The sequence below is a fragment of the Netta rufina genome (genome assembly GCF_964035555.1).
Source record: "Netta rufina genome assembly, chromosome: 3".
Lineage (NCBI taxonomy): Eukaryota > Metazoa > Chordata > Aves > Anseriformes > Anatidae > Netta > Netta rufina.
The window spans coordinates 3,903,602-3,929,137 of NC_140125.1; the positions used below are offsets into that span (position 1 = coordinate 3,903,602).

Genomic DNA, 25,536 nt, shown 5'->3' on the forward strand with positions numbered 1-25,536 from the left:
AAATCTCACACCTATCACAGAGCTTGGAAGAAGCCTTTCAATCACGTCTCTCAGTAGCATCGTAGAGTAAAGCTGCTTTTTGCATCTCATGCACGCCAGCCTCTGTCTGATGTCCTAGCTGTATCTGGGGTTGCTCCAAATCAGATGTGCTCTTTTTCTTTTGCAGTTGTGGGTTGGAGAGAGAATGCCTATAGCAACATCTACTGATCATGGACACAACCTCCAGACTGTGCAGCTACTGATAAAGAAAAATCAGGTAAGCAGGTGCTGTCAGAGCTCTCTCCCTGTTATTTCTCTTTAACACTGACTAATTCAGGAAAGAAAAGCCTGGGGCAAAATCGTGGGTGCATCAGTCAGGATGTGCTATGGGGAGGTCAGGATGTGCTATGGGGAGGTGGGGTGACCACAGCTGGGGGGGCAGTGTGTTCCAGGATGCTCATGGAGGACAGAACCCCAGTTTATCCACATGAGCTGATGGCTTGTGTTTTGTTGCCCCTCTAGAGGTGAAATCCCTGAGCAGCATTTTTCTTTGTTGGGTGCAGTGTCTCATCAGTCTGCTTTTCTCCTGTTAGACCCTTCAGAAAGAAATCCAAGGACATCAGCCTCGTATTGACGATATTTTTGAGAGGAGTCAAAATATTATCACAGACAGTAGCCCTAATGCTGAAGCCATTCAACAGAGACTTGCAGACTTGAAGCAGCTGTGGAGCCTTCTAATTGAGGAGACAGAGAAACGCCACAAGCGCCTCGAGGAGTCTCACAGAGCACAGCAGTATTACTTTGATGCTGCCGAGGCCGAAGCCTGGATGAGTGAGCAGGAGCTCTACATGATGTCGGAAGAGAAAGCCAAGGTGAGCAGCTCCACAGCAACACTAGCTTGATTTTAATTGTTTAGCTCAAGGGGGGTAGGTGACATAATTTAATATGTCGCTAACGTAATGGTAACATAAACAAATCTAATTCCCTTCTAAGAGCTCGAGTGATCATCTCTTCGATCTGTTATGACATCTTGGGTAGTGTGGAGGATAGATCTTGCTATACTGAAGCTGCCTCAGAATGTGGATGGCAACTGTGTGTTCTCCTTTGCTGCAAAGCCAGATGTGCTAATGCAGTCCTGTTAGGGCAACACTTCCAGCAGTGCGGAATCGCTGGGGACAGCACAGTGCACCTATCTGTGAAGTAGGCCTGGTGGTCGCTCAGTGGAAGCCACTAGTTGTCAGCTGCAGGCCTGTCTTTACTCCCAGCACAGTGAAACCTGAACAGCATCAGACCATACCAAACTAGTTGAACATTTATTTTTCAGTAGTTTGGCAAGTATGTGTTAGTATGCTGTATCTTATTTGTTATTTACAAAAACACAGCACCTTCATTAACCTGATAAAATCAAACTCAGCTTTGTATCAGTATAACACTCATGGGTGTTCAGTCGTCAGTTAGCAAGGATTTGTTTTCTTTTTTATATCTAAGCAATGCAAATGAAAAGGACTATTAACATCAGCAGCTCATCATGAAAAATATGTTAATGAAAAGGCTTATTGACAATACCGTGTAACATTGAGAGTTGTTTTCTTTCTTAATCATAACAACACATAAAAAGTTTTGATTGGAATTTCCCCAGGCACTTTGGTGGAGAATCCTTTGGCATGAGCTAGTTAAGTTTTCTTGTCTTTATCCAGTCAGTAGCCGAAAAGCCTAACAAGCCTTGTGCCTAAAACTGTTCATTTTTCTGAGCCCTGTGTAGTCAGCAGTGTGTAAACACACAACAAGCTTCATAGAAGAGGAAATTCAACATGCTTAGTGCGCAGCTGATGTAATCTTGTTCTGTATCTCAGAGGGGTTGTTGTATTCATGCTTTTTTACTCATCATTTTGCTTTCTGTGGGTACCATTTACTGTGAACTCAACCGTTAATTTACAGTCATCGGGAGCTGGGAGCAGTCCTTTATAAATCTTCCTGGTTACTGCTCTTTGCTAATGCACCAAGATGAACTTGCTATATGGGGTCTTGCCCTGGAGTAGGAGAATGGATTGTCATTTTCTGTCACCATTAACAGGATGAACAGAGTGCAGTATCCATGTTGAAGAAGCACCAGATTTTGGAACAGGCTGTAGAAGACTATGCTGAGACTGTGCACCAGCTTTCAAAGACCAGCAGAACTTTGGTGGCAGATAATCACCCTGAAAGGTATTAACTGCTGTTTTTAATTGTATCATGAGTTCTTTTAGTAGTTCAATCACTTCACTAGCTTGTTCTGACACACAAAGACTGCAGTAAAGAGAAGATAACTCAGGAGTTTGTACAGGGGAAGCTGAGTTCAGTTTCATTAGAGATGCATGTTGGACCACACTGATTTGGCCAGAGACAGGATTTTAGGAGAACCAGGATTCTGGGTGCAGTTTTCTGCCCTGAGCAAGGTCAGTATGTACAGCTCCTGACTTCTGGATAGCACTGTGCACCTTCAATAAATGCCCCTTGTGCCCTTTATACAGACTAGCAGTGTCAGATCTGCCAGCACTGCTGAGCTGTACAGAGGTATAACAATCCTGAGAGACAAAGATCCTTATTTATTCTTTCAGACAACTTTATGTCCAGATCATAGGGTGACAGTTATTTATCCTTTTGTCTTAGGGCAGTGCTCCCTGAGATCTACTCCTGTGAGATTTCTGTAGAAATTCAGACTTGAATCTCAGATTCATAGTATGAGATTCATGCTTGAATCTCATACTTTAAACATAGGCATAGTAGCATCTTGATTTTGGTTAATTTATCTCAACTTTCTCAAACAGGTTTCCCTGTGAGAGAATTCAGGAAGCGTAAGAGCTGTTTCATTGTAAGAGCTGCAGCTAAGCAAACAGAATTCCCCATTGGATTTGACTGTGGGGATGACTTGATGATGAGGCTGATTTGTGTAACTGCTCTACCTTTGCAGATAGGAAGATAGAACAATCTTAGGCAAGATACTCTTTGCCCCTGGTGGAAGATTGTTATTTAACTCAAAAGCACTCTCTTGTGGTCATCCTAATTTCTGATGAGAGTGGATTTCCTGGCTGAGCCCACTGCAATAACATAATTGACTTCATATGGCAGAGGGAAGGCAATTTGACAGGGCTATGTGGCTCAGACAAAATATATGGAAAGATAATGGCAACAGAAACATTAATCACTTTTGGAAATGCTGAGCTTTAGAGTGAGAAAAAAAAACACATCAGTGCTTCTGAACTTTGAAGCAGAATTTAAATAAAAATGAAATGCTTCTTGCCTCAGCAGCTCAAATCCTTCCTGTCATTATGGGAGAAGGCTCTGGTATGATCTGTGGTCAAACAAAAGGAAGTCATGGTTCCCAGCATCACTCTCTAAAGTCAGCGGGGGTACAGGTACAGGGCAGAAGAGATTTCCAGCTAGTGCAGCCAGCTATCCCAGCAGAAGGCTGGTTAAGGGTGTCTGAGCCAAATTCCTGCATACGGCAGGCACACATTCTGGCGATTACATATCTCAAGCGTGATTTTTATTCTTTGAAGTTTTTTTCAGTCTACTCATATTATTTGTAAAAAAGATAGGGAGGACTTGATGCTCTTTGTTATTTTTCAGTGAGCGTATCAGCATGCGCCAGTCCAAAGTGGATAAGCTGTATGCAGGCCTGAAGGATCTAGCTGAAGAGAGAAGAGGCAAACTGGATGAGAGACACAGGCTCTTCCAGCTTAACCGAGAGGTGGATGACCTGGAGCAGTGGATTGCTGAAAGGGAGGTGGTGGCAGGATCCCATGAGCTGGGACAGGACTATGAGCATGTAACGGTAAGGTCTTCAGATGTGGCTGCAGATTGACCTTTTTCTGGAGGCTGCACACATGTAGATGATTCACATAAATGGGTGGTTGGTTTGACTGGTTTGCTCAGATCACTTTGCAAATACAGCCTTGCATGAATCCGTTTCTCTGTGTTTCAGATGCTACAGGAGCGATTCCGGGAATTTGCCCGAGACACTGGAAACATTGGACAGGAACGTGTTGATACTGTTAACCACATGGCAGACGAACTCATCAATTCTGGACATTCGGATGCTGCAACAATTGCAGAGTGGAAGGATGGTCTTAATGAGGCCTGGGCTGATCTCCTGGAGCTCATTGACACGAGAACACAAATTCTAGCAGCCTCTTATGAACTGCACAAATTTTACCATGATGCCAAGGAAATCTTAGGACGCATTCAAGACAAACACAAGAAACTGCCAGAAGAGCTTGGTAGAGACCAAAACACAGTGGAAACACTACAGAGAATGCACACTACATTTGAACACGATATCCAGGCGCTCGGTACCCAGGTGTGTAGCAAGTGAACAACACGGTCTGTGGCTGAAGAGTGCTTCCACTGCTCTTGCCCCCACTGTGGCTGGGAGACAGAGTGCTGGCAGCTGCTTGCCAAGTGTATTCCTATGGGTATAAGTTCCTATGGATCATTTTCTTATCTGTTTTTCTGCTTCTCTGTTCTTGCATTAGGTTAATTAGTTTCCCTAAAACAGAAATCAGTGGATTTCTGAATACACAGATAATTGCCTGTTGAACTTTATTCCATCTTGGAATAAAGTCATTCCCTTGGCTGGAGAAGAATTCATAAATGCAGAGGAATTCTGAATTGATTTGAAGTAAAGCAAAAAGTTGTGATGTCTCCTACCAGTCTGAGGAATAGAGTATGGATAGGGAGGTGTGAGGATAACACACCAGTTCCCCAGAGAAGCTTTTTCTGATTTCCCCAAGCAGCAGCACCATTAGTAGGACACTGCATGGCAGATATGGTAGGAAAATAGTTTACATTCAAAGAAAAATAATCATTTGACTTCAGATAGTGTCTCTTCAGGCAACTTCTGAAAGACAATGAACAGATACTAAGTCTGTCAAGAATTTTTAATATACCAGAGGTAAGATGAAATGCAGGTTTCAGGTTTTTCTGTTCTTAATGTTTTTCTTGAGTAGAATATATATTAGTTGTGCTGAAAGCCACCTTACGTTTGCTTGCTCTTTATGCCAGCAGAAGGAATGTGTAAGGGATGTGTAAGCTTGTTAAAAAAAAATCTTTAGATATCTCCTCTGTTAGGCACTTTTTGCTTTCTGAGAGGCAAAGCCAGTCTGTAGACCTACCAAGAGGCTTTCTGACTCGGTTATGGGTTTAGGCTTTCTGACTTGAATATTGCTTTTTATAATGCATCCTAATAGCAGTCTGAGGGGATTTGTCCAGGCTAAGGTCTTTAAAAGCAGCCAAACTTGATCTAATTCTTTATCTTCTGAAGCCAAGGTACGTTAAATAGAAGAAGGCAGCTGTTCATACAGCACACATGGGATTCTAAATTAAAAAACAAAAACAAAAACAAAAACAAAAACAAAAAACACCAATGTTCAACTGCCAAAATGAGAATTCTGGAAAGAAACAAGTTGCTTAAGGAATGGAGGAATTACGACTAGCTGCATTTATCTCAGTAGGTCAGAAAAGAAAGCTTTTATGACTAACTGCCTGCCAGATTTTGATTATGTTGCAATTTACATAGTTGTTTACACTAGAATAAAGAGGGTGTAGCAACCATTTGATTTTTCAAGAGTTTTGCTTGAGGAAGCTGTAGATTTTATACATTAAATGGGAGACATTCACAAAACACCAATCCCAGTCTCTCAAAAAGGTGATTAGAATCAAGACCTAAATGAGGGAATAGGTAATCATAGCACTGAGCTATGTCGAAAGCACTTAGGATAGTTCTGGGGTGAAACTGCTGGAGTACCACCACAGATCAGCATGGTAGTGGCAGGATCTGTGTGCCTGTAGCTAGAACACCATTTAATTTCATAATCAAACCTTTCTAAAATGATAAAATGATTAAGAAAAGACCCAATACAGTGTTTCTTGGCTCAGAAAATATGTGATACAGACAAGAAATAGCATTTGATGTTCCAAGAGAGCATTTGTAAGGAAAAGAGATTTCTAATAATAGAAGGATCTTTGAATTTCTAAATTTCTACTGTTTGAAGTCATTATCTACATTTTTGAAAAACCATCTCTATGTCAGCTAGAATAATGGTTTTGATATGGGAGTTCCTGAGTGGTATTCTCTCACTTGTGTGGGAGGAAGAAAATTTGACGATGAAAATGGTCCCCTTTTGCCCTGGAATTAAACAGTCACTTTATATTGCCATCCAGTTTTACACGAGGCTTAAGCAGTGGCAAATCTTCGGGGTCCTTTGACCCACTGACTTCTCTAAGAAACATTCTTGTAGAGATATACTGACTGAATAATAGAATAAACCTTTCTAGTACTGACAGACCACATATATTGACAATTAATATTGACAATTACTTCAGAAAGCCATTCCAATTTTGAATTAGCAGCTAAAATGCCCCCATATTTGATACTCAGTAATACCCAAATGTTGATTCATTTATCTCTTACAAACACATGCCAGGTGAGACAGCTGCAGGAGGATGCTGCACGCCTTCAGGCTGCCTATGCTGGGGACAAAGCTGATGACATCCAGAAGAGGGAAAATGAGGTCCTAGAAGCCTGGAAGGCACTGTTGGATGCCTGCGAGGGCCGCAGGGTTAGACTGGTGGACACAGGAGACAAATTCCGTTTCTTCAGCATGGTTCGGGATCTCATGCTTTGGATGGAAGATGTTATCCGGCAGATCGAAGCCCAGGAAAAGCCAAGGTAATGTGGAATACCTTTTGTAGTATCATGCAGAAGATAAGGCTGCAGGTCAGCTGAGGAACATCTATAACACTCAGTGTTGTTGAGCCAGAAATTGAAAGAGTGGCTGAAAAAATGGGATGGTGTTGTGGCAGCTTGCTCTTATGTATTGCTGCCCAGCAGAGGCTGGGGGCTGCTGAAGTAATGGCAATGTCCCACAAATTTCTTTATCTGACCCCCAATTGACAATACAATGGTGCTGTCCCTATGGAAAGGCTGCTGAAAGTCCCTGTTTCCTGAACTACAAAGACGACCTAGGAATTAAATTTTGTATCATACCATTCTGGGTTAGATTTATTTATTTTTTAATGTAGCAGCTGTTAAATTTTAAATACATGTTTCTGAACCATGGATTGACTATTTTAGGGATGTTTCCTCTGTTGAACTGCTAATGAACAATCACCAGGGGATCAAAGCAGAAATCGATGCCCGAAATGACAGCTTTACTACCTGTATTGAGCTCGGCAAATCTCTTCTGGCAAGAAAACACTACGCATCAGAGGAGGTATTGTACTTACTGAACGGGTAACAACTGCAGTGCAGCTGGCCTATAGATTCCTTTTCAGCTAGAGAAACTTGCATTGTGAAATTTATGGATTAATAAGGTGCATTTTTATAATGACATGCATTACTTCAGGGACTATTGCAGTTACTTGCTATTGTGAAACTAGTGTAAGATTTAATGCTGTGGATTCACGTTGGGGAGCAGAGATGACACCAAAATTTAAAGTATCCCTGTCAGTCCAGGAAATGCAAAGAAGCTGTTGCATTCAGTCTGCAGAGAGCTGTCTCTGGGATAGCTGTGCTTGGAAAGGTGATTTCTTAGAGCAAGAGCAGAGACAACTGAGAGGCATCCTGAATTTTGCTGAGGGCAGCTGGAATGCTTATGAAGAGGCCTGCTAGGGGAAGGAGCGGGAAAAAGTTCACAGGGAGTAAATCCAGGGAATATTACAAGAGAAATGTACTTGACTGCCTAAGGCCTTGATTTATTTTCTGATTTGACTAGGCCAAAGGATAGAGGCTCAACCCTTGTTTCTTCCTGTCTCCCTTTTGCAGAGGGAGGATAGCCAAATATCATAAGACTGCCCACTTGGGGAGGTGATGTTTTCTGTGCTTGTGTTACACATAAGTGCTGCGGAGCAGCCTCAGAGTAACATTTCCTCAGGAACTGGAAGATCTTGCTAGCCAGTATTCACCCTGTGAATGATATAGTGCTTATGTTGGCATGTCATTGTTAGCACAAGTAGCTTCAGGTAGCACAGGTAGCACATTTATATATGCACATCTATTAATAAAAAAAGTGGAAGATACACTGCATGGTTGTACCATTAGATTTGTTTGTAGTGTTTTAATGTAAATGTCATATTTATTTGTATTTCAAAGGAAAAACATGAATACAATGGCTTTTTTTTTTTTTTTAAGTCATTCCTGACAATCCAGCACAATGTATCCTGTCAGTAAATGCCAGTGCCTTTTGCTTGTGATACCAGCTTACACAGTGTGGTGAGGTGACCGTGCTGCCTAATGCTTATGTAACAGTCCTGCATTCTCCTCTTAAATCCAGATCAAGGAAAAGCTACTGCAGCTGACAGAGAAAAGAAAAGAAATGATTGACAAATGGGAAGACAGATGGGAGTGGCTGAGACTGAGTAAGGATGTCCTCGCATTTTTCTTGGCAGGGCCATATCTAACTCTCTTCACTGTGTCTTTCTGAGCACTTAAAAAACTTGAAACTCCTTTTTTATTTTTTTCATCACTTGAAAGTGTTTTTGTACTGTACTAACTGAAAAAATCATGTCTGTTAATTGTAAAATAACTGAGAACTTGAAACAAAGAAACCTGCCCTAAAGGTCTTACTCTGTATGACCAAAACTGGAGCTAGGTGAAACAGATGCACCAGGTTTTGCAGATGTCACATTCCAACTGTTTTTCTACAAAGGATGTACTGACAAAAAATATGGGGAAGTAAAGCTTTGTTATCTTACACATGTAACATACCAGCATTGTCTGAGAGGCCAAGTTAATGAGTTTATTGACAAAAGATGCACTTTTAAATATTAGAGCATTTTCCAGTTTTTACACCAGAAACAACACAGTTCAGATACTCTAACAAGGTTTTCTGTAACGCATATGGACTGAAGGCTTTGCAGCAGACAGTTACCAACACATGAACTTCGAGCATCTCAAAATGTACAGCACAGTGTAATCATTTTGTGGAGTTCTGGGCTGCTCTGTGTACTTTATTCATTCTTTCTGAGTCTCAGCAGGCTTTAAGAAAAAGAATCACGAGTGCCTGTCCCTGAGTTTGGGTGGTTGAACCATATTCTTCATCAAAATTGTTTTGCAATCTCATTCACAAAAGCTGTGGAAGCTTTTTTCAGCTGGAAGGAAACCTGGAACTGTAGCATTGTAGGCAAGCCTGAAGTACAGGCTTGCAGCCTTCAGTCTAGCTGTTTGGTTGACAGGCCAGAGTGAGGAAGAAAAACAGCAGAAAACAGAATTTCATCTGTGAAGTTACTAGGTAACAGCAGATTAGAACAGAAAGGAGACACTGCAATTAGAAAATGAAATAGTCTGCAGAAGAAATAAAGGTGGGCCTTAACTTTTGTTTTTCCTCAAAGCAGAGCCAACATGAGAAATTTCTGTCTTTTTACTGTTAATTTCAGTGAACTTAGTTAAGGAAAACACTTAGCCGAATACATTTGTTTTTTCCCCCAGCTGTTTTAAAGTAAATTCTGAAAATGCCCAATACCTTCATGATGCCCTTTTTGACATTAATAGCACTGATGTCTGTACATTCTTTACTCAGTTTTGGAGGTGCATCAGTTTTCAAGAGACGCGAGTGTGGCTGAGGCCTGGCTGCTGGGGCAGGAGCCCTACCTATCCAGTCGTGAAATAGGTCAAAGTGTTGATGAAGTGGAAAAATTAATCAAGCGGCATGAAGCATTTGAGAAATCTGCAGCTACCTGGGATGAGAGATTTGCAGCACTGGAAAGACTGACCACGGTGAGTGCTTTAGACAAGAAGAACTCCTCTTGGCCATTCCCATTGTGGTGTCTGCTGATTGTTCCTAGTAGCTTCCCAATACCACCAACCTCATCTCCATTTGTTGATGCTGTGGAGGGCCAACCAAGGCTGATCACCCAGGGCCTGAAGTTTCATGTTCCCAACAGTGCTAAAACCCTCTTAGGTTCATTTGAGCTCAACAGCCTGCAAAGAGAGCTTAAGTGGTAAATGACCTTAGTAGTCTACAAGAGCTGTCGGAGGCCCAGGAGTGATGACCCAGAAGCAAATTCTAGAGTGGAGTGGTTTGCCCTGGCTCTCTGATGTATAGGCCATACTGCTAAAAGGGAAGGGAGATGCTGAGGAACAAAAACCCAGATCCAAACTCTTGAAAATATTTTCAGTTCAAGAGGACAGCATGGCGAGGGGAGTTCAACAAAAATGTTTGTTGTGTTTTGGCCTCCAGTGCAAAGCTATATTTTCCCCGAGAAATACACAAGCAAAACAAAACAAAACAAACAAAAAAACACCAAAAACCATTTTCATCAGAGCTGAAATGGCAGTAATTAATGCTTGGAGAGTATCTCTAGAGAACAATCTTTAGACACTAAAATTGAAATGGCTTGATTTTTAACACTCACTGAACATCACAGCTGCAGACAGTGAATTGGAGTTTCATAGCATCTTCAAAAAGCAAGCTGTTTTTTATTTTGATGGTCAATTTCAGGGATTCCGATGTGAAACATTTTACTTTTGTGTATGTCAAGCAGACAAGAGGATGTCACTTTTAAATATTTTGATAGCTTGGGATACTTTGCTTTTTTGTTTTGTTTTGTTTTGTTTTTCTTTTTCTTTTTCTTTTTTGTTTTAATGAAATGAATTAGGTAAGATACCTGGACATAGCAAGCAACTGCACAGGAACTCCATTTAATGTTCGAGTCTGATGCTCTGTGACTTAGTGCCATATCCAGTGCAACAAACTTTAAATAATTAATACTTTTAAAGACCTGTCCCTTCAAATTTTATGCCAATAAACTTTAATTTCAGTAAAGTTTCAGAAAAACGTAGGGTGTTGTTCACAATGTAGGGTGTCTGATTCAAACTCTGTTTCTCAGAATCACAGAATCACCTAGGTTGGAAGACACCTCCAAGATCACCCAGTCCAACCTCTGACCTAACACTAACCAATCCTCCACTAAACCATATCACTGAGCTCTACATCTAAACGTCTCTTAAAGACCTCCAGGGATGGTGACTCCACCACTTCCCTGGGCAGCCCATCCCAATGCCTCACAACCCTCTCAGTAAAGAAGTTCTTCCTAACATCCAACCTAAACCTCCCCTGGCACAACTTTAGCCTGTTCCCCCTCGTCCTGTCACCAGGCACGTGGGAGAACAGACCAACCCCCACCTCGCTACAGCCTCCTTTAAGGTACCTGTAGAGAGCAATAAGGCCACCCCCGAGCCTCCTCTTTTCCAAGCTGTTTGTTCTGCAACAACCCCAGCTCCCTCAGCTGCTCCTCGTAGGACTTGTTCTCCAGACCTGTCAACAGCTTCGTCGCCCTTCTCTGGACTCTCTCGAGCACCTCGATGTCCTTCTTGTAGCGAGGGGCCCAAAACTGAACACAGTACTCGAGGTGCAGCCTCACCAGAGCCGAGTACAGGGGGATGATCACTTCCCTAGCCCTGCTGGCCACACTGCTTCACTGCCAGGATGCCGTTGGCCTTCTTGGCCACCTGAGCACACTGCTGGCTCATATTCAGCCGACTATCCACCATCACTCCCAGGTCCTTCTCTGCCTGGCAGCTCTCCAACCACTCATCTCCCAGCCTGTAGCTCTGCTTGGGGTTATTGCGCCCCAGGTGCAGGACCTGGCACTTGGCCTTGTTGAACTTCATGCAGTTGACCTCAGCCCATCGGTGCAGCCTGTCCAGATCCTCCTGCAGAGCCCTCCTACCCTCGAGCAGATCGACACACGCACCTAATTTGGTGTCATCTGCAAACTTACTGAGGGTGCACTCGATCCCCTCATCCAGATCATCGATAAAGATATTGAAGAGGAGTCGCCCCAGTACTGAGCCCTGGGGGATGCCACTAGTGACTGGCCTCCAGCTGGATTTAACTCCATTCACCACAACTCTTTGGGCCCGGCTACCCAGCCAGTTTTTAACCCAACAAAGTGTTGTTCTTCATTTCTAGTAGTGCCCCTGAAAATTGACTGAGATGCAGTGCTTTAACATGCACAAAAATGTTTCATTTCTCAGTTGGAACTGCTGGAAGTACGTCGACAACAGGAGGAAGAGGAGAGGAAGAGACAGCCGCCTACTCCAGAGCCAAGCCCAAAGGCTGCAGAGGATGCAGACTCCCAGCAGCAATGGTAAGCCCATGATGCAGGAATCTGAACTGCATGCTTCACGTGTCAGGATTCTCAGGATGAAGATGTGTTGTAAAGGGGGAGGCTGGAGGTTGCGTGGTTTTGTGATGTGACCCTTTTTAGAAGACTTCATGGATGTAGCTGATGGGGACCTTTCCCAGTGATCTCAATTCACTGCTAGGTTGAATGTTCCAATTTTTCACCATGAAGCAGTTCCTACTGTTAAGACGTACCTGGCCTTCAAGTAAAAGTGCTGTTTATACACCTTATACACCCTGTGTGTTATTAATTAAAATTTCTGAACAATCTTTGCTTTTTCCTTTAATGAGCATCTGTTATGGATGGATTTTAAGCTGTGTCCATGTAACATTAACATTTATGAAATTATGTGTATAACAGGAGTAGACTTTGTGAGATGGTAACCGTCATGAAAGCCTATTTTGATCACACTTAAGCATTGGATTTATTCAGCTGGGCATTTCTTTATTGCAGTAGGCTTCTGCCCTTGCAAGTGGAAACCTTTTAAAGGCAATGCTTTTATGGTGTTGTTAACAGATGACTTGGCAGTTTTTAAGAGCTTGCTTGAATTTGAGATACGCAAAATTCAGTAGGAAAATCTTTTTTTTTTTTTTGTGAAAAAGATCTGTGACTTTCAAGAACTTAGTATCTTTTCTTTTTCCTTTCTCAACAGGGATGGAACAAAAGGAGAACAGGTTTCCCAAAATGGTTTGCCATCAGACCAGGAATCTCCACGGGTTAGTTACCGCTCCCAAACCTACCAAAACTACAAAAACTTTATTAGCAGACGGACAGCCAATGACCGATCATGGTCTGGACTGTGACATACAGAAACATTTGCAGCAAAAGACACCTTTTTTCAGTATGGTTTACTGGTTCTGGTTTAATCTTTTGGCTTCAGATTTCCCTGCTGCTTTTCTCTTCCTTCCCATCGGTTGATTTTATTTAATTAGCAGCCCCTTGGAGATATATTTTGTTTCACTTTAATCCTTGTTTATTTCAGTATCCTCACTGACACTCAGTTGCTTTAAGGTGACACATTTATTTCATGTTATTTACTGTGAGTTTTTCATGTCATTAATAGTATTAAGATTTTCCAGCTAAACCGTCTTTTATATGAGTAATTGAGATTTAATGAGATTACATCCTAATGAAGAAGAGAACTAGAATCTGACAGGTATGACGCATCGAGTTATACTAACAGGTTTCAGCACGGCAACATTATTAAATCAGCTGCTTTAGAAAGTGAGTTATTCACAAGGCCAAAGACAATACACACAAGTGAGCTCAGTAGAAAAGGCTGGGAGGGAGGGGAGTGTTGTAACTACCAACAAATTAAAAGCCTTAAGGTTAGCTTTATAACATTCCATGCAGATGGATTCATTGACTGCAGATAAAAATAAACATGAAATAAACCAATAAAACATAGTTTCTAGATTTATCTTGGAATTTAGTCCTTCTGAAGAGTTGTGATCTTGCTGACTATCTGTTTTGGGGCCCCATTTTCCCTTGGAGAATTTACGCAACAGCAGTTCCATTGACTGACATTGGAGCTACAGTGGTACAAATGAGATTAGGATGCAGACCCTTATTGAGAGATTGTGACACTTTTCTTTGAAAGTGAAATAAAGTACATTGGTCTAAGATCCCAGCTCTGTATTTTCTATAGATCTAGGCTGAATTGTCAATTCATTCCTTCTTAACAGAGGAGGTTCTAGTGGAGTCAGGATGCATGCCAATACTCTTAAATGTGCAGCCATAGAAATAACAGTAAATATGTATGTTTATTTAAAGCAACACAGTAGTTGAAAACTGGCCTATCTCTTCATTACCTTCCTGCAAAGCCTGCTTGTTCCAACTGATGCTCTGAATTGTAGTAAAAACTGGCACTTCTCTGTCATGTTTTTGAACCTCACTCTCTGAGATCATAGTAAACACAAGAAGGGCTCCTGGCAGGCTCACATCAGCAGGTATTAGAACTTCTACCATTACCGCAAAGGAAATAAAGGTCCCAGTCTAGGACTCTGGGAGGAACTGCCTTTTAGCATACGCTTACCTTTCAGGTCATCCATCCCAGTTACTTCTGAGTCTTCACACAGACTCTGTTAACACTGTTGGGTAATAAGCAGTTCTGTCTTTTTCTTTCTTTTAAATAAAGCCTTTCAGTTCATCCTCAGTATTAATGAGGAAGTGAGATGAGTGTTTTACATTCTAATGTTTATGAAATTATATGTAGTTGTGGCAAGGAATATGAATCCCAGATCATTATCACCTTGCTGGTTACCACAGTCTTATACATCACCCGTTTGCTTCATTTTTTATTTCATTACCATGATACATAATGCATTTCCATGTTAATCTTTGCCATCCACACTTCACAGTCTTTCATGAGAGCTTTTTAGGTCAGTTCACTGAATCTTGTGTTGCAATACATCAGATGTACACAGCTGTATTATTTCTGACTTGAGGCATGAAATATGCTGTAGTTGGTCAGATTTTCTCTGACAACCAGCTGAGCAGTGCAGCTATATCATTCTGTATTGGCTAAGCTCATAAGAGAGGTGGTTGAAAGGATGTGCTTCAGTAATTGTACTTTTACTGTAACTTGTCTTTCTACTTCATGATGCATGTTTTTTTTCTTTTGTCAGGATAACAAGATATATATTCTTAATGCTTTTTAAATTTTCATATAAAATCATGCAAATGATCTGGTGACTATTTACACCAGTGTTGGGTCTGTGTGCCTTTAAGAGTATGACAGTTCTCAGAGCAGTTTAGCTGTAGCTTCAGATACCACAGTTTCAGAAGCCTTCAGATGTATTCTGGCTAAAAGTTTGTAAAGGTAATTTATATAGATACATGTTTTTACTTGCATTAGTCCACTTCTATATAGAAATGATACATGATTAAGAAAAATTAATTACGTCATCAGTTAAGGTCATCATTTTAGGCACAAGAAGTGTAAGATTTCACCAATTCAGTATGGTCTATGGTTCCGGCTTAAAACATTAAAATGATTACTTATGCCAGAACAATATACAAGCTGTCGTCCATTTGCATCTGAAAAGGCAAATATGTCTATTATTTAAGCTGTGGTGCAGAGACTTAAGTTGATGACCTGTACTTAATGTTGCTTCAAGCACTATGAAAATCAAAGGAATGTCTCCAGTCATTGTCACCAGCTGTCTTGTTGCATGTTATACAGTCCTGACTTAAATATACCTCAAGAGTAGTCTCTAGCCACTAAAGAACTTGCAACTAACCTCTCAGTCACAATTAAGAAAACTGTATTCATGTACGTGATAACTGTTTTGTTGTAACAGTACAGTTTGCTATTAATGTTTGTCCTCTGTTGCGCTGTCTTTGCATGCCCAATGCATGTTTCCATTAAAATTTGTTTAGCTCCTGTTTTTCTCTATTTTCATGACACATTCTTTGCATACCTGTTTATGATTCAGATTTATTTTGCTTGTTTTCTGTTAATTGTAGATAACACATGGAAAGGAAATAAAACCTGAAAGAGCATCAATAAAGCTTTTCATAGCCCTTTTACAATCAGCAGCATTTTAAGTAGATTTTACAGGTCTGATTGTGTAATTAGAGTTGGCAGTTACCATTTAAAACTGCAGGCTTGTAGATTGCAGCACTGAATTACATGTTACTTACCATAAAAACATTTTAAGTAGCTGTGCAGTGGCTGCTGTTATGGAACTTGTCTGTTTTACTTCAGATTAATCATTACAGGTACCCCAAAATCTGTAATATTTTCATGTCTTGTCTGTATCACTACAGAAAACATCCTACTTTCCACATTGGCTTAGCTAATAGGTAGTTCTGGGTAGTTGTGCTGAGTCAACTGTGGTCTATGTAGCATGCAGACTATACAAGTCTGCAGTAATTCTTTATTGCTGTTCACAAGTGCCTCGTGTATCTCAGACAGGGATCCTGTCAGTTTAAAAGAGTATGTTTGAAGTTCAGTAACAGTCAGTGGTCAGTAAAATTTTCAAAGGGCTCTCCTTTTTCTTTAATGTGGTATGTTGGCCATTGATCAGTGCTCGTGGTGATTAATTAATTAAGCATTCTTTGGTGAATCACTGGTTGTGTATTTCACTACCTGTGTTGCAGCAGCAGTGCTGGCAATGTTTGGATAATCTTCAGTCTCATCTATTTATTGCCCCCACCTCCTGCCCTTCTTTAATCAACGTTTTTGTTTTATTTTGAGATTTGAATATAAATAGCAGGGTTTGATGGCTCTGACTTAACCTAAGTTTGAAGAAGCAGCATCATTGATTTTTACTCCAGCTGGATAACACTAGATAGATCTTCAGTGCAGGGTAGATGTTCCTTCTGATAACTAGGCTGTAAGGCTACATGTCTTTAGGGACAGAGTAAAATAGAGATATGACTTGAAGTGGAATGTGAGCTGTGATTCTTTCCCTGTTTCAGTGATGTAGTGTCTGTACTCTGGAGATTTAGATTGCTTAAAGGCAGTTAACCAACCCTTCCCATATTCATAGCAAGTTGACACTTAGGTCTTTCTAGGTCAATATCTGAGGTACAAAGGTGTGAGGTACAACAATGTATACTTGGCAGGTGCAAGAAGCTTTAGACAACGGTGGCAAAATTTGGTTTGTTGCATAATAATTCGGCTGCTTTTGAATTGTCCGGGCTTTTTGCAGAAGTGGGAATGTCTAATTACTGTGCCATTCACAAATACCTGCTTGTCTGCATAAAAACAGTCCAGAATGTTTGTAATCTACTAGAGCATTAGCAGCACTAAGCTTTAGTAACTTGCTAATAATAATAATACACACTGGTTGTGTAACTCCTGAGCTGCTACCAAATGGCTCTACATGTTAAAGTAATGGTACAAGAAAAAAACAAAAAAAAAAAACAAAAAAACTGGGACCAAGCTGCATTTCCAAAGTGTATAGCCATTAGGATTCCAATTTAAATGATTTTTGGATGAATGGCTCCTGAAGACGTCGACAGCTTGACCAGTCAGAGCTGCTGGAAACATGGCTGCTCTCTAGGCTATCTCGATCACAGTGCGACAGGCAACGCGATCAACAAAGCAAGTGATGGGCAAGGCCTTGGTTCTGTCTTTGTTTGGGGGTAAATAGCTGTGTGATGTTGTGTGACTGTGGTGGTTTTCAGTTCCTTTAACAAAAATCCAATCCACCTAATAATGAAAGTCTGAAAAAGACCGTGATAAAATGACATATGACCTCATTTCCCTTGTCTTTAAGATCCAATATCCTAACTGAGATGGTGGAGATGAAATGCATGGTGTAATCTCTCTAATTTCTGCATGTTTTGATTTTGTTGTGTCACTAGGGGAATGGGGAAAGTGGGAAAGGAGCGTTTACAGAAACAAATTCTGCGAATTTTTGTAAATGCTCCTGGGCAATTTTGACATATTTTTCTGTTGACATATAGCTAATACCTTTTATAGACTTTTTATGCCCCAGTAATGTTATAAATGTATTTAAGGTGGCTGATGTGTATAACTTCTACTGTTCCTCTCAGGTTCGCAGAAAGTGTGATTGTTACTGTTCCAAACATTTGAGCACTTAGCAACAGAACTGAATGCTCTCATTTTAGGAATAACAATATATAAAAGAATATGAATTGACTAGCAGAGCAAAGCACAGTAAAACTCACACTGTGAAGTTTAGCAGTTCTTATATTCCTGTCTCTCCACCTATAAAATGAATACTAATCCATTCATACCTTCTAATTTCCTTGGCCTTCTGTGTCTCCATGGAATGTGAGAAAGATTTTATTGGCCTGTGTCATTCTCCAGGCAAAGTTTATACACAGCCACGTTGTGCAGGGGAACAGATTAACTGCAAGAAACCTCGGTGTCATGAGCCATCTAGCTGAACATTTCTTCCACTGTTCCTAGGTGGCAGAAACTGCAGAAACAAATGAAATGGTCAATGGAGCTGCAGAACAGAGGACAAGTTCAAAGGAGTCTAGTCCTGTTCCTTCTCCAACGGCAGACCGCAAAGCCAAGGCTGCCATTCAGGCCCAGACTGCTGCTACCCTACCAGCCAAAACACAGGAGATTCCTTCAGCTCAGATGGAAGGCTTCTTACATCGTAAACATGAATGGGAGACACACAGCAAGAAAGCCTCCAGCAGGTAGAGTACTTGATGCTTAATGCATATAATTGCATCCAAACTCACTGTGATGTAAGATGTAAGTGGTAAATGTTACCACTCTTGTTATTGTCTTCTCACAGCTCCAAAGTACTTTCCAAGCTTATGCTCATGTTGTTCTAGGAACAGTGTATACATGATCAAAAAGTATATTCAATGAAGTTGCTATCTCATGATACATGGTAGAGAATGCAGTATTAGCCACACTTAGAAGGTGGAAAAGAGAGGCATAAAGATACCATGATTCTCCCACTTCACATGATGAATTCATGGCAGTAGTGGGATTTGATTCCAGATCTCTTGAGTTGTACGTTACTACAAGAAAAGAAAAACATGTAGGTGTGAGAACAGAAATGTCCATATTCTTCTGACATCTGTTTGCACATTAGCACTTTCCACCTACACTGTAATCTGCTTAGAAGAGAAAAGCGGGTGAAGATGATTTTGTGTGCCTTAGTCGAGTCCATTCCTGAGGACTCAATCCTGCAGTTCTCAAACAGGCAAATTTTTTGAGATTCCTGTCTGCAGTAGAAAAGCAGACACTGGTCCTTCTTGACCTGAGAAAGCTCTTGAAACCATAACTTGACTAAAAAGAAACGTGTCAACTAGCAAGTAGTGAGCTACACCAACACCTGAGGGATTTGGTCAGAGCTGAGGTGCTCTGTAGAGCTCGGTGCAGCTCATGAGTCAGTAAGCTGCATTACAGTCCAACCATGAATTTTCTTCAGCTAGAGTGATTTCACAACAGAGAACTACTCTGGGGCAGTGACAGCCACGAGTACTAATATCTAGAGACTCTTATTTCTAGTAATTGATCTTTATAGTTATATTAGAGAATGAAGTAGATGGTGTCTCTAAGAGCATTTTTAACAGTCAAGGATGTCATACGCAGTCTGTTCATTAGCTTGCAGCACAATGAGAATTCCTTCTGTAATAAAGCATAGTCATTAAAAGGTCAATCAGTTTTTTTCCCAAGGATGTAAACTGCATAGTCTGCCAAATAATCCACCCACTCTTAAGATATGCTAACATGCTATCACAGAGAGCTCTGGAAATCTGTATTTCATTTGGCTCAAAGTCAGGACTTCTATCTTCAAGTCTTAAAGTAGTGCTTTTATGAGAGATTTTTTTTTTAATCTGTGTTTTACAGACACAGGACATACTATACTGTATTTCTATCCTCAGATTGAAGTGGTCTCTGTTTATCATAATGTAATCACTGTGTTCGGTTTCTCCAGTTTTGCAACTAAGAGCATTAGACTGACACGTATTTTTGTTATTTTCCATGTCCTGAAGATCATGGCATAACGTGTACTGTGTCATAAACAACCAAGAAATGGGCTTCTACAAGGATTCAAAAGCTGCTGCTTCTGGCATTCCCTACCACAATGAGATTCCTGTCAGCTTGAAAGAAGCAGTCTGTGAAATAGCAGTCGATTATAAAAAGAAAAAGCATGTCTTCAAGCTAAGGTAAATCTGTCCAAGCATCTTTATGTTAGCCTAAGTTGTGGTGGGTATGTTCACTTGACAAATTCATTGGCAGGATCCAGCCCAAGAACTGATTGTGAATATTAACTGCAGAATCTGCTTTTCTGAACAGGGTCTTCCCAACACTGGATACATGGTCCATATCAAAGGTAGCAAGCACTATCAAAATAATCAGTGCACTTTATTTATGTCTGGGACAAGACTAGGTGTGTATCCCTAAAGCTAAGAGCCTGCGTTTTAAAACGCTGAACTTTCCAGATATCAATGACATTTTCAGGTTTTGAACATGTAGTTGCAGACCATTCATACTGAAGTGTATGAAGTACTTAATGTTCAAAGGATTTAAAAAAAGCTTTTATTTCCAAAGTCTTGTGTTTATTTTAATGATCAATCTTTTAGTGCCCACAGTAAAAAAAATATATATTTTACTAGTACACAGCTGTTAGGTGATTCTTTCAGAGGAGACTCAAAGTATGAACTGATCCCATTGTGGAATCCAAGATGGAATATTAAGTTGATATTGATGCCAGAATCCTCTAAATTTGATATAAGCCATATTTAGGGAAACTTGCTGTTAGCCTTCTTGAATACAGCCTGCAGCTATGTGATTCATCCTCCATGTTATTTCAAACAACTCTGAAGTGATAATTTAAGAATAAGGTGTTCCAAATATGAACTTAGGCAGGAAAAGCAATTGCCCTTCCTTCCCTGTCACCTGTATCAGGTCTCTTGGGTAACTGCATGTACATGTAGCTTATTTTCTTCACTCATTCTCATTAGAAGAATTCCCCAGAGAGTTATGCCGGCTCATTGTGGCAAAACTCTTTCTCCAAGCTGAGAAGGAGAACACCTGAGAGGCTCAGTTCTGCAAGGGGTGAGGTCTCTGTAGATCTCACATGCAGGCAAGTCTCTCACTAAAAGGGCTAGTGGAAAATAAACTGGAAATATTTTCCTTTATTGTTTAAAGAAGAAATACAGGCATAGTTACATTCTTCCAAGTGTCTTAATTTACATTAATGTTATTTTACTGATTAATACTTAATTTCATTTCATAAATATATTTTAAAATGCTTTCATTTTCTGGGGAAAGCTCAGGAAGCCTGCAATGCCGTTCCCACTGACTCTGCTTCTGACTTGTTTCAATGCCTGAAGTTATTCAGTCCTTTTTTATTAATATGTCTTCACATAAATCATTTCCTATATTCCAGTTAAACTCCCTGAGTAAAATCAGCAGAGAAAGCAGCAGCAGCTACTCATGAATAATATACAGTACAGTATCTTGAGTCACCATCACAGTACTTACGACAGCAGGGCAGCTGCAGAATTTTGACAGGTTTCTACAAAAGCAGTGAAAACTCTGGGTGTTGTTTGTGACTTCTGTCTTTTTAAAGTATTGAATAAACTTTTATACTATCGTTTCCAAAAGAGAAGAGATCTGCCTGAAAGAGCAAGTACTGAAACAGCAGTCATCGGCTGCTGAAGATGGCAACCTCCCTCTGCAGTGCATCCTGACATACTGGAACACAACCACTATCATAAGCATGTATAGAGACCAGAATACAGTGTGTGTGGCTGCATCTGCATGATAGTATGAGATACTAAAACATTAGTTGTTGGGGTGTATTTGTGTGTATATAGATGTTATGACTGTCCCATATGTCTTGGTCTGATTACATACTGTAATTAAAAAAGCATGAGTTGTACCACTGTGATTATTACTAAACTAAATTTGTGATGGCGGTTTTCTTTGCAGATTGACTGATGGCAATGAATACCTCTTCCAAGCCAAAGACGATGTAAGTTTGTTTTTCTCACTATGCATTACTGATGTGGAATCTGTGCTGTTGTACAACTGGGGAAAAAAAAATGGAAAGAGCTGAGGATACACTTTGATTTCCTGGTCTTGAATCATGTATGAATATGTGTGTTACGTTTAGATTCAGAAGCTCACACAGACAAACCAGGGCTTCTCAGATACAAGGTACAGGTTGTAGTAGACTGCCCCTGCCGGATGATGAGTTAGGGCTGTGTTTAATTTCCCACTTCTATCCATTCCCCATCTCCAGTGTTGAATGAATGAGAGAGAGAGAATGTGGTGCGTGGATTTTAACAGCTTTCTACCTTTGGGTCTTCTTGAAGGAGGAGATGAACACGTGGATTCAGGCCATCACATCAGCTATCTCATCTGATAAAATTGAAGTGTCCCCGACCACTCAGAGCACTCCAGCTTCCAGCCGTGCCCAGACCCTGCCTGCCAGTGTCACGATAACCAGCGAGTCCAGTCCTGGCAAGAGGGAGAAAGACAAAGAGAAAGACAAAGAGAAAAGATTCAGCCTTTTTGGTAAAAAGAAGTGAACTCCATCTCCACACACTGCACTTCTCTGACCGTTCCAGTGGAATTCCAGCATGCGAGCTCAGAACCAATACGTTACTCTCTGTGCCTCATGTTCCTCAATGTGATTGACATTTTTTTATTTATAGAGCGTTTTAAAATAAAAAGCCAACAAAAAAAGAATCTAAAGTTACAAATGTGTATGAGGTGCATTGGGCAGCTTCTGTAGGAGAGGGAGGACCAGGTTTGGGGGTTTGTTTTTGTTTTTTTTTTAAATGAAGTTAATGTAGATTAGATCTTAATATTTAAACTGTTCCTCAATTTTGTGAGGCTGTCTTGGAAAATAACCCACTCCTAGTGCTATTGGTATGCAAGGCAGCGGTGCTTTCGAATCTACTGTGCACATCAAAAAACAATGTACAAATTTTCAAAAACGTTCACTTCCATTTAAGGTTGTTATGCTGAGTCTTGACTAGTAGAGCCTCCCATTACAATTCTAACATTTATTAAAATGATAGTGTATTATCTTTGCTGTAACAGAGTGCAGGTATGCATTAACTTACAGACAAACCATTTATATCCTGGCATTGGTTATTAACACAACCTGAAGCTTTTCTGCATCAAGTACGACAGATAAGAATGTTGGTGTATGAGATGGATTAGCAGGCTGATACAGTTTTAAATAATCTGTAATTTCAAATTTTTTTTTTTTTGCCGAAATACATTATATTGTATGTTTCAGATAATTCTAGTACAAAGTATAATAAGACTAGATGTATAATAAACCCTTTAAAATCATTGATAAGTGTAAAAGTGGAACTGAAGCATTTACTGGAAAAGTAATGTTACTCAAATGGTTACTTGCTTGTCAGCTACAGCACTGTGTGTTATAATTTTGCTACATTACCTTGCTATTTGATACATAGTGTGCATTTCTGTCACTGTAACTATTGTAATGAAAAATTTTCATCTTACTGCACAATCAAAAATTACATTTAATAGGAATGAACTTTCAATGACTGGGCCTGTAGTCAAGAGTAGTACTGGAACTGGCTTTCAGTTGTATTGAACTGTACCTCTAGACTTTTACCCTATCTGTTAAATATATGCTATGTCATTAAATGCTTTTAAAACTAAATATGCTGGTTAAGTTTCTTATTTCATTTCTGATAATGTTAAAACATAATTTTGAAAGAGGATCAAAAATAAAGTTATTTTAAAATGTCATCTCTCCTGTGCACTGAAACTAATGTCTTAATGTGTAATTCCATTTTCTGTGTGAAAATTCATACTGAAATAGTTTCTTATTTTCTCGCCACTTTTCCTTACCTTTCCTTTTCCTTTACTTCCCACCTGCCATCCCTTTCGTCCTGCCCCTCAGACTGTGCCAAAGAAAGAGAATAAAAGGAGAAGGGATAGAATTAAATCAATGTTGTATAAAATGTTTCAAGGTAGGTATTTTTTTGTTGGAAAAAAATCCAGCAGAAAAAAAAAACGGAAGCAAGGGCTTGAGCAACTGAATGAGTTACCTGAATGTCTACCTGATTGACAGAAATATCCATGTATTAGTTTGCAGCAAATTATTTTAAGTAAGCCTTGTTCTCCAGCTTTCTCCTTACCCTATAGTAGTTTGCTCAAGTGCTTAAGCTCTCAGTAAATCAGGCAGTAAATGAATTTTATAATTGACTGAGGTGTTGTTGTCCAGCCCAATTTAATTTCACTAATATTGTGTCAATTTTTTAAACATCACTCTCTTGAGATACAGCCACCCTTGCTTTCCTGTGAGGACATAGATTTAATGCAGCTAAGGTGAGTTCCAAAGTTCAGCATTTCCTTGACCTTTTCAACATTTTGAAGACTTAGCATCTTTTCAAAATTTTCTTTAGGTTGGATGACATGTGGGGAACCATGTGAAAAGGAAAAGTTCCCAGAAGACGAAATAGGAATTGAAAATTTAAAAATCAATGAAATATATACAGAACCTGTTTTGTTGTTGTTGTTGTTGTTGTTGTTGTTGTTTGGTTGGTTGGTTGTTTTTTTGTGAATACAATTTTAGATGGCAAGTACATACAGTGCAAACAAGCATGTCTAAACCAGTTTCTTGAACATATGACTAATACAGTGTCTTAATTCTTTTCATGGATTCTCTTTGTTTTCTGAAGTTATGGATTATTAACTGAACATTCATGCATGAGTTTTTACTCCTGTAATAAAACATTGTTCTAGCCCAAATATTAGTAAAATGTAGGATAATACCACCAGTCCTGTAAAAAAGTAATACAATAAAAAAACTGAGGTTTAATGTCAGAATATGAAACTCTTAGTTGATAAAAATGCATCAAAATGTTGATGTCTGTTGATGCCTTATTATATTTGTCACTGCAATGAAGCTATTACAATAGTCATTGTAATTACAATACAATTACAATAGTCATTGTAATAGCTTCAAGTCATTTAGAAGATCAATCTTTACTGCCAGTTGTGTGAGCAGTAATTTGGTTGATTATGCCTTCAGAATTCTGTTTTTCTTGCCTCTTACCTCAAGTTGTTCCTGAAAACTACTTGAGTAAAGTCCTTTCTGCTTAATAACTAATTTCAAGTTGCTGAGGAACAAGAGTGAATTCTGAAAAGTCTCACCTAGTTTCCCTTTTGAGTGTAATTTATATGGGTGCAATTTCCATGCAGAGGGAATTGGTGGGACAGGAAGAGCATCCTCTGACAAAGCCAGGTCGAAAACACAAGTCTTGGGTCAATATGGTTCCATCCTGTTTAAATGCTGAATACCTTCAGCAGTGCTGCACTTTCATGAAGGGGACAGGGTGCTTAACAGGTGCTGGAGCCACCGTAGAAGTTCAGGGCAGCCCTCTTTTGTCGTAGGTATGTTAGTTTCAGAAGGGGGTGCTTTTGTGAAGGATCTGCTGAAAAACGTTAGAGGAAGAAAAGTAGTATGGATGACAGAAATGGGACTGAAATTGGGGCAGGTTGTTGCTGCCACTATTGTTAACTATTGGAGTGGTGCAATCCAAAGAGTTATATAGCCATCTCTAAACATGGTTCGGCCCCGTTGATGGATGGGGTCATACTCCTTCCAATTACCACACTGAAGAAAAATGAGGCTTTCTAGTACAGCTTCAGACTGTACCGCAGTTTCTTTTTGTTGGTACATTTTCCCAGGTGATCCATTTTTAAGTTGCTTATGTTTTCTCTGGAGATGCATTGCAAAAGTAATATATATGTTGAATCTTAAACTTTCCAAAGAAAATTAATGGAAGCCAACTGCTTTTCAGGTACATTGCCACCATTGTTAGGGAGACATCATCCCCTAGTCAGGACTGTCTGTTTTCCTTTTTTTGTCTTGGTGAGTGCTTTATATTGAAGTCCCAGCTGGGTTCACAGAGCTGCACCTGAATGTTCCTCCCTATATCCTC

At 40.0% G+C, this 25,536-nt stretch overlaps 1 protein-coding gene across 4 annotated transcripts in view; it reads left to right on the plus strand.

Moving 5' to 3' along the window:
* Nucleotides 1-23,352, plus strand: part of SPTBN1 (spectrin beta, non-erythrocytic 1) — a 135,353-nt gene extending 112,001 nt beyond the window's left edge. For 3 of the 4 annotated variants that reach the window (XM_084285089.1, XM_084285088.1, XM_084285090.1), the window contains 15 exons: nucleotides 167-256; nucleotides 573-851; nucleotides 2,054-2,184; nucleotides 3,589-3,793; nucleotides 3,944-4,318; nucleotides 6,444-6,688; nucleotides 7,094-7,232; nucleotides 8,292-8,376; nucleotides 9,537-9,733; nucleotides 11,996-12,108; nucleotides 12,797-12,860; nucleotides 18,032-18,270; nucleotides 19,585-19,758; nucleotides 21,530-21,572; nucleotides 21,916-23,352. In XM_084285089.1, the coding sequence (XP_084141215.1) occupies nucleotides 167-256; nucleotides 573-851; nucleotides 2,054-2,184; nucleotides 3,589-3,793; nucleotides 3,944-4,318; nucleotides 6,444-6,688; nucleotides 7,094-7,232; nucleotides 8,292-8,376; nucleotides 9,537-9,733; nucleotides 11,996-12,108; nucleotides 12,797-12,860; nucleotides 18,032-18,270; nucleotides 19,585-19,758; nucleotides 21,530-21,572; nucleotides 21,916-22,131 (2,595 nt within the window). In that variant the 3' untranslated portion in view covers nucleotides 22,132-23,352. Of the gene's footprint in view, nucleotides 1-166; nucleotides 257-572; nucleotides 852-2,053; nucleotides 2,185-3,588; nucleotides 3,794-3,943; nucleotides 4,319-6,443; nucleotides 6,689-7,093; nucleotides 7,233-8,291; nucleotides 8,377-9,536; nucleotides 9,734-11,995; nucleotides 12,109-12,796; nucleotides 14,890-18,031; nucleotides 18,271-19,584; nucleotides 19,759-21,529; nucleotides 21,573-21,915 lie in introns of those variants that run through there. The other variant, XM_084285091.1, reaches the window with a different exon arrangement.
* Nucleotides 23,353-25,536: the final 2,184 nt, after the last annotated feature.